At 43.9% G+C, this 9,007-nt stretch overlaps 1 protein-coding gene across 1 annotated transcript in view; it reads left to right on the plus strand.

Annotated features, from left to right (window-relative positions):
- LOC126260809 (venom carboxylesterase-6-like) overlaps window positions 1–7,442 on the plus strand; it is a 160,419-nt gene extending 152,977 nt beyond the window's left edge. The window contains exon 10 of the mRNA XM_049958177.1: window positions 7,144–7,442. Coding sequence (XP_049814134.1) covers window positions 7,144–7,420 — 277 coding nt within the window. The 3' untranslated portion in view covers window positions 7,421–7,442. The remainder of the gene's footprint in view (window positions 1–7,143) is intronic.
- Window positions 7,443–9,007: the final 1,565 nt, after the last annotated feature.

Below are 9,007 nucleotides of genomic sequence, written 5' to 3' on the forward strand. Positions count from 1 at the left end.
AGAAGAGAATCGAAGCATTTGAGATGTGGTGCTATAGACGAATGTTGAAAATTAGGTGGACTGATAAGGTAAGGAATTAGGTGGTTCTACGCAGAATCGGAGAGGAAAGGAATATGTGGAAAACGCTGATAAGAAGAAGGGACAGGATGATAGGACATCTGCTAAGACATGAGGGAATGACTTCCACGGTACTAGAGGGAGCTGTAGAGGGCAAAAACTGTAGAGGAAGACAGAGATTGGAATACGTCAAGCAAATAATTGAGGACGTAGGTTGCAAGTGCTACTCTGAGATGAAGAGGTTAGCACAGGGAGGAATTCGTGGCGGGCCGCATCAAACCAGTCAGTAGACAGATGACCAAAAAAAAAAAAAAAAAAAAAAAAAAAAAAAAAAAAAAAAAAAAAAAAAAAAAAAAACTCTCGGAGGCGTCGTCATCGCAGACAAATTTATTTATTGCGAAGCGTTTCGACACATTTTCTTCAGAAAACTGTGGCAATAAGATATTGCAATAGTTTTCTGAAGAGCATGTATCGAAACAAATCAAAAGAAATAAATCTGTCTGTGTCAAAGACGTCTCCAAGAATTTATTACATGCCAAATCTCGCTTTTCAAACCAAAAGTCTTTCACATTTAGACTTTTGTCTGGGAGAAAATAAAATAAAACAGAAAATGCCTTCGTCTCTTCTTCCGTGTTTTACGACGTCACTGTACGGTGGACATTTGTTTGAACTGTTTCGAGTGACTAAATCTTCAGTCCATAAGTCCCATTGTACACAGGATTTCCTCCATTTCTTCAAAACAGAACACCTGGATTATATCGTCAGGAACAGGCCCATTGTCAGGTTATAAAATACAAATACTTTTAGTTAATTTTGAAATGCCTTCGCCCAGTTACATCTCCGAACCCAGCGCCAGGGTCGTGTGTCGTCCCATGTGCTTCCCTTCTTGGATTACAAAGCAGTCTTAGTCCTCATAAGTTTGGCATGTTTTTGACGAAATCTAAACTTTGATCTTTCAAACCTCGAAATTTCTCTTTACAAATTTTGAAAAAAAAAAAAGGCACATGCAGGCGTGGACTCTTTTCCTGCAGTTATGAATTAGTTTCTTAATCTGCACATCTGCTTCGTCAGGTGAATAATGATGCTACTGTTAAGCCATGATTATTCCATTTGCAATTATAAAGCTACGACATCTAACCGTTTGGGATTCACGTACGACCAGAATACTCACAGCATTTTCTGTGCAACCGGTAGCGATGACCAACTTGACAAGCCAGAGCTTCCGTCGCGTTGTTGCAGTTATTTTCGTTATAGAACTCGAGTAGCGTAGGTCTACGAAATTATATGGAAACGAGGGATGCCGGTGAGGACACTGACTTACGGTGACAACTCGTTCGCTGCTTGTGGAGGACTGGCGTAAATCAGCAGTGGGAGGGGAGGCTCTGGTCGGAAAACCCACACTGAAAAGGGTCAGAGACATCACGATGGACAGGCCACGTAGACGAACCACAAAGCTAATGATCAGGGCAAAGCCTTCAGACGCTGGCGCGCAGGTACATACAATCTGCGGTCGTAAGCTTGGCTCCAGTCCACCGTCAGCAATGGAATGTGAAGCTTTGATAATGCCAGTCACTCATGCTGGTGGAACATCAGAAAATTCTCCTCATACTGTTACTGCATTTGAACCTATTTAGAACGTAATGTATGTCAACGTCTCGTCTAAATAAGCCGCTGGCCGTGTGAAATAAGGTGCTTCTTTCTTCCGTAAAAGTCTGACTTATGTGTGGACCTCTTAAGATTTTGTTGTTCACTCGGAGGACGACGCAGCGTACTAGTTGAGGAAGAGACCAACCTGTGTCAACAAAAGAAGTCAGCAATTCTGGGGCACAGCAGCAAAAGGAAAAATAGTGTATTTTTCTGCAAAATTTGGCTGCTTAGCTGAAGGCGCATGCAGCTCTGCAGCCCTTCATCCAGGCAGCCGTTCGCTATAAGACTGGACATAAGCCATGTCCCAGATATGTGGAACCCGTAAACCAAAGGCGAAGAAAGACATTTCAGTGTCTAGATGATATTGTATCAGAATGTAATAGTCAGCAGTGGCATGTAATGAAACAGCTCTAGAACTGATCCAGGAATCATTACCAACACGAAGAGTGCGCTACATGACTATTTCCGCTCTCACGTGCTTCTAAATCGTTGCAGCGTGAACTACTCATGGAATGTTGTGGAGCTGCTATACCATGGATAGTGGGCGGTTTCAGCAGGTGTGAGCTATTGGCGTGTCCTGGTGTGCTGCATTAAGAAAAGCTGGACACCGGCCACATAAATCATATACATAGTCTGACCAAAAGTATCCGGGCACCTATTAGATGAGATAAATATGGGGTGCGTCCACCCCTGGTCTCTATGACTACAGGAACTCTATTGGAGACACATTTAATGATGTATCTGAATGTCTGTGAGGTATCTGAATGTCTGTGGAGGACCGGCACAGCGTTCTACGCTCAAGAGTCGAAACCAGAGAAGGTTGTGACGTTGGACACGGGGGCTGGAGAAAGTCGGTCCTCTGATTGATCCCAAAGGGGTTCCATTGGATTTGGGTCAGGGCAGGCCAGTCTAGTTCACTGATGTTGTTGTTCATAAACTATTGCCTCACAGATGCTGCTTCATAACAGGGTGTGTTGTCATGCTGATATCATGTCTCAGATCTGTCCCTCTACTGTAAGCAGTACACATTTTGTAAAATGACTTCATTCCTTTCCGTATTCGGTGTTTCCTTAAAGGCAATAAGGCGACTACAACCCAACGACGAAAACCTCCACCTTACTGTCACACGGCCTCCTCCTACTTCAGTGTTGGCACTACACATGATGGCAGTAATGTTCTCTAGGCATTCGCCAAATCAAAGCCCTTCGATTGGATTGTCACAGGGTACAGCATGATGCACCACTCCAAATCACTCGTTTCCACTCATCTACTGTCCATTGGAGTAGTCTTTACACCGCTTGAAGCGTCGCTTAGCATCGTGTAAGGTAATGCGTGGCTTACGAGCAGCTGGTCGACCGTTGTATACCACCCTTTTTAACTCCATCCGCACAGTCATTACGCTAGCTGGTCTGCTGGTAGCACGCTGAAATTCGTGAGTGATGCCTTCAACTGATTTCATGCGACTTTCACGATCGTCCTCCGCAGTTATCAACGATCCCTGTTCGTCAGTAAAAGAGGTCTGCCGTCTTTGTTTAGCTCTGGTTGTTTCTTCGTGTTTCTACTTAAGTCACATCACCAATAGTCTGATCGGACAGCTTTAGAAGGGTTGAAATGTCGCTGATTGATCTGTTACTCAGGTGACATCCAAAGTCACTGAGCTCTCGTGACCGACCAATGCTGTTGTTTGTTTCTCTGCTGACAACGCAAGACTCTAATTCCCGCCCCCTTTTACGTTGGCGAGTCAGCCTCTCGTGACATCTAGAGGACAGTTCCGCATTACGTGGAGGCATCCGGGTATGTTTGATGAGGTGGTGTACGTAACAGGATGAACGTTATCCCATCTTCAGATAGTTGTCTGTCTGTCCCCTGCGTTCTACTTTGCGTGTGCCAGACCGAACGCAACCACTAGAGTGGGCTGGAACAAAAGGCTGGTAAAGACTATACGTTTGTTTCTGTTTTAAAGCAGCAGGACGGTGGTCGTTTGGTTCTAGTATTACCATATGAATGTCATCCTTTTTTTACTTTAATTAATGAATGTCATTATTTTCCTGCATTCATAAATTCTATGTAATTGAGTGTTAAGTATCAGAAGTACTTTTTCATACGAAGTTTAAGGAAGATGGAAACTATTTGGGACCATGAGTTTACTTACTGAGAATCGGAGGGAATGTATTCTGGATGAGCCAAGAAAGTTCGGCAAACGCCAGAAAAAGACTCTTAGAAATTTTCGGTCTACAGTATCGGTCAATGGCATTCCAACATAAGAGTTTTCTATGTAAAATATATAAGTGTAACAATAAATAAATATTGTTTAATGTGGCTGTTTTTAATAGTGTTTATCTGACAAATTAAGAATTTGATGTTTCTTTACTTGAACTCTACTTCTGTGTAACCTAAGTCATTGTTCTCACAATCTCCACTATATGGCAGACATTCCTATCTAACAGCTCATACTTCCGACCTTTCTTGTCGTCGACCTGTCAATTCTCAGCTGATAGTAAAATAGTAATTATTATTAAGGTGATAACGTTGAACAACAGATTAAATGCAGTATATCCTGTACATCTTTCACATAAATTTAATTGAAGATCATAAAGTGGCAGTGCGTTTTATTACTACCCATCTGCCGGCTTTTCTGTTGTTGAAGCTGTTCTTGTATAGACACTTACCAGAATGGCATAAAAACTGTATAAACAGTTTTCACCGTGTTATGTTCCGAACAGTTTGTTTGCTGTGGTGTGAAAAGTATATACTGCTGCAGGTAGAAAGGCTGCTGTACCAGCAGAAAGGCAAACACGTATGTGGTGTCATAAATACTTGATGTTTCAAGTAAACTCATGTGAAGGTATAATGTAAAATACAAATTGTATTTACGTCGCTGCGTACAGATGTCAAAATTGTTAACATAAAACCATACGCAGGGCCTGTGAAAGTAATCTACACAAATAGTGCCATGCAGAGACCATTGCTCAAAAACAGTGGGGCACTGCCAGAAGAGTCTAATGCGGTGCGGATAAGAGGTGCAACTCAGCGTGCGATTGAATTGTCGCGGCACCTGGAAATTTACTGCGAAGTTGAAGTATGCTGAGCGGTACGATTCTTGCGGACAAAACATTGAAATTCTATACACATTCACCGTGGTATTCTATCGGTATATGAAGCGAATGTCATGTTGCGGCTAACCGTACTGAAACTGTGTCAACAATTTGACCATGACCGCGCAGACGTGGTGCCGATCTGGTAGTCCACCTCTTGCGCCAAGCGATTTCCATCTTCTCGGCAAGCAGGAAGAACATCTAGGGGACAGCGATTCTCCAACGATGAAGTTCAGACAACGGTTCTCGTGTGGCTCCGTGACCAGTGAGCTGGTTTTTACTGTCGAGAAACTGAAAGATTGTTACAACGTTCCGACTGGCGTTTCAAGAGCCTTCGTGACTATGTTGAAAAACAGTGTCATGCATCTGTCAATTGGAAGTGTTGTACAGCACTCAAAAAAACTTAAGTTTTGAATATACCTCGTACTTACTGAGCACATTTGTTCTTCTTGTTTTGTCAGTCACCTTATGCTTAGCAGCAGAGGGAGTCCTATTCTGCCATCAGCATTGTCCCTCCTTCCGTAATTTGCACATCGTGTACTTACTACATCGTAACATTTTGCAAGCCGTATGTTTAAGAAATGGCGTCGCGGAACCACAAAAGCTGTTGTATTGAATATTTTCCAGACAGCTAATTTGTCAAGCGAACATAGTCACGGATTGTAACTGCAACTAAAGGAAGGTCCTTCGGCAAAAGATACATAATATTTTTCAGTTGTAGCTTACGTACATCTGTTACACTGCTGTAAAACGTGAAAGATAAGACGCACTTGTGCTGCAACTGAAAAACGGTTACTTATTTCACGAGGAATCTTTCTAAGATTTCGTGACCGGAAAATGCACTCAAAGAAAAAAAAGACGCACCACAAGAAAGTTAGGCAAATTGGTCACAAATTGATATTCATAAAGGTATCGACGGGAGAGGCAAAACGGTGAACTTCGGCGGTCGATAGATGAATGTCTGACACTGCAGCGCTATTTCACCTCCCATCGGGCAAGGACATATCGATACCAGGGCATAGTCTTTTTGACAATTTCGTTCTTTTTATTTAGCTGGAAAGTGAATATGCGTCGCAAACGGGCGCGTGAACGATATACGCATATTTCAGCATTTGGAGGAGGACGTGTAGTTGGGCTCAAAGAAGCCAGTTGGAATAATCGGTGAATCGCTCGACATTTGAATAGTAATGATGCTACTATTCGACGATGTTGGCAGGTTTAGGTCAACCACGGCCGAACACAGCGCAAGAAAGAAGCGGTGGACCTAGAGAGATGATAGAATAAGAGGACCAAGCAATGGTCAGTCTCAGAGCCCCGGATTGATCATCGTCGATCCTACCTGGAACACGGCCAAGGGTCACAGTAAGGGGGCTGAGCTCTTGGCATCCCTTGCGCCGTCCATCATTGTCCTCTGCAGACCAACAAGCCCGTTTGCAGTAGCGTCGGGCGCAATTCGCCTGGAGTATCATTGATTGTAGTAAAATTGTCTTCAGTGATCAGCTCTCGACTTGAGCCCTATGATCAGCGAAGACATATGTGGAGACGCCCTCGACAGCGTTGGTATACCAATCGCCGCCCCCTCCCCCCCATAAGGTCCAACAACCAGCTGTGATGGTCTGGGGTGCCATTTGTTCTCATAGCAAGACCCCCTTTAGTTGTCATTCGTAGCACCCTTACAGCACAGCGGTAAGACGACGATATTCTACGGCATGTTTTGTTACTCTTCGTGGCAAGCCATCCTGTGCGTTAATTTCACCAAGGTAATGCCCGCCCACACACTGTGAGAGTTTCTACTCCTCGTCTTCGCGCTTGTCACACCCTACCTTGGTCAGTAAGGTCACCGGACCTCTCCCTAACTGAGAACGTCTGGAGCATTATGGGCAGGGTCCGTCAACCACTTCGGGATATTGACATCGTAAGTGTCAGTTGTACTGAATTTAACACGATATCCCTCAGAACAACACCAAACAACTAAATCATTGCTAAGCAGAATAGCTGCCTGCTTAAGGGCCGGAGGTAGACCTATGCGTTGTTGACTTGTCCAGTTTGTGGATCTCTTTCTCTTGAATGAATCATCCAGTTCATCTGAAAATGTAATCATTCGTTTGTCTGTACATGTGCATCACGTCTGCCATATTTCGTCTCATTCGGGTCATTCCTTCGTGGTGCGGTTTTTTTTCCTCCTTAGAGTGTAGTTACTTGACTGTAAATACTCATAACGCCATACCGGCTTTTGATGATCCAATGATGCCGCTCTTCAGCTTTACAGTAACTAGAGTTTAAAAGTTTAGTCTGTTGACAGATATTGCACAATGTCGCTACAATGAACCTTGGTGTTTCGCAGGGATCCAACGAAAGACAAGAGTGAGGAGCTGGAAAGCGTAGTATGGCCGAGAGCCGAGGGCAGACACTTCACATACCAGCTGATAGACAAGAAGTGGCGGTCAGTGGACGGGGGCCTGCACCCGGAGCGCATGGAGTTCTGGGAGGGCATCCTGGCCCCTCTGAGAGAGGAGGAGAGCGAGAGGGCCAGCCGGGAGAGGGCGCAGCAGGAGCAAGAGTGGGAGGAGAGCCACCGGCACGAGACCGTCGCAGACGAGCCAATCAGGGACGAGCTCTGACCCTCGCTAAGAATTGATGTCACTGGATATTGTTTGTAATAAAACGTTTCTTATAACAAAGGTTAAGTTTTACTTGCTCATCTAATGTTGTATTCCTAGGAAACGAATTTAGCAACTTTTATCTGCTCAACAACCGAATTCCGTAACTTGCTTAAAACTGCCGTTACCACCAGTACACGACTCCACAACTAGGAGGAGGCTAATTTTCTCTTGACCACTAGCGGCAACAGATCAGTAAAACATGCTCTGAGAATGTAGCAATATTTATCTAAACTGTTCTACTACGGTTTGAGTTAAAATTTTTTGGAAAAGGAGATACTTGTAAGCCAACGATAACATATAAGCTATGTACGAAGCGCACTTCAGTAAATGTGGTCTGTGTCTTTCATGATTTTACCAAAGCAAAATATCTTCCAGATGAAAATTATTTTTCTAGTTTTTGGTATGGAATCAGCATACACTGTGAAGCTGAATGAAAGGATCTGTGTGCAATCGTCCACACCAAAGTCGGCAACGCGCATCGATAGCACAGACATCACCGAAGACTCGCTGAAATCCGCAAATACCAGTGGGAGACACTCCAGAAGACATGTCCTGCCTCACAGCATGGCGGCACCCTCACGCTGAGGTCAATATAGTGGAGAGCAAGCAAGAGCTCGGCCCAGTTAGACACCTCAGCTAAAGAAGTCAGTTACTGTGTAGCCCCAACGAGTAATTAGTTTCAGATAAACTTCTACTATGTAAATGATGAACATTGTAGCGCAAGAGAACAGTTTGTTGCTTAGTGCATCAAGTGGTGCCTACATAGGTAATGACAGTTGTAAATTATCCAGCAATCCTATGGAAAAGAACTGTGTGAACTAATAAAGGATGGGGAAAATAAATGGCCCAGACGAGTGGATACGATTGGATGCGAATGTATGCATCACTTAGCACGCACACCACTTGTACGGTCGCCATATGATCCACACAGGTTAAGTGTGCAGTATGGGCTGTTAGTTTGAATGGAGCAGAGCAAAGAGGACGATGGTACTCTCAATGTTGCCGAAAGTTACGTGACAACAAAGACGTGTAAACGCTGTGGTTAGTTAATTACAGAGAAGTTTAATGGTGTCAAAGTGCTGGCAAAAAGTGTCATGCAACGCTTAGTCCGAAAATGGGGTCAGTATAGATCTGTTTTGAACAAGTGAAAAAACTTGCTGACTAGGGCCCAAAAATATCGAGAGATGAATGGTGGTCACTTTAACATCAGCTATAGTGAGTGTGTTTCTTTGGAACTCTATTCTCTGGGCCTTTTCTGTTTGCCCCATTACATATTTCATGTGATGAAGCTGCTGTTTGTTCTCTCGGAACAAAGAACTAACACTTATCACCAGACGAAAATAGTGGCAGTGGAGCAAATAGAGCGTCGCCACTCTCCATTGTTGCCAAATTTATTAAAGATGGCCGGTCCAAGATGGCGGCGATAGATATGGCAACATCACAATGACCACAAACCACAGCTCAAGAACCTGTTTACAAAAATAACGCAGAATAACGTCGAATGCATTCCTCCTGATGGACCTAACGTGCCGCCCCATCCATCAC

The sequence above is a fragment of the Schistocerca nitens genome, chromosome 5 (assembly GCF_023898315.1).
Source record: "Schistocerca nitens isolate TAMUIC-IGC-003100 chromosome 5, iqSchNite1.1, whole genome shotgun sequence".
In the NCBI taxonomy this organism is placed as follows: domain Eukaryota; kingdom Metazoa; phylum Arthropoda; class Insecta; order Orthoptera; family Acrididae; genus Schistocerca; species Schistocerca nitens.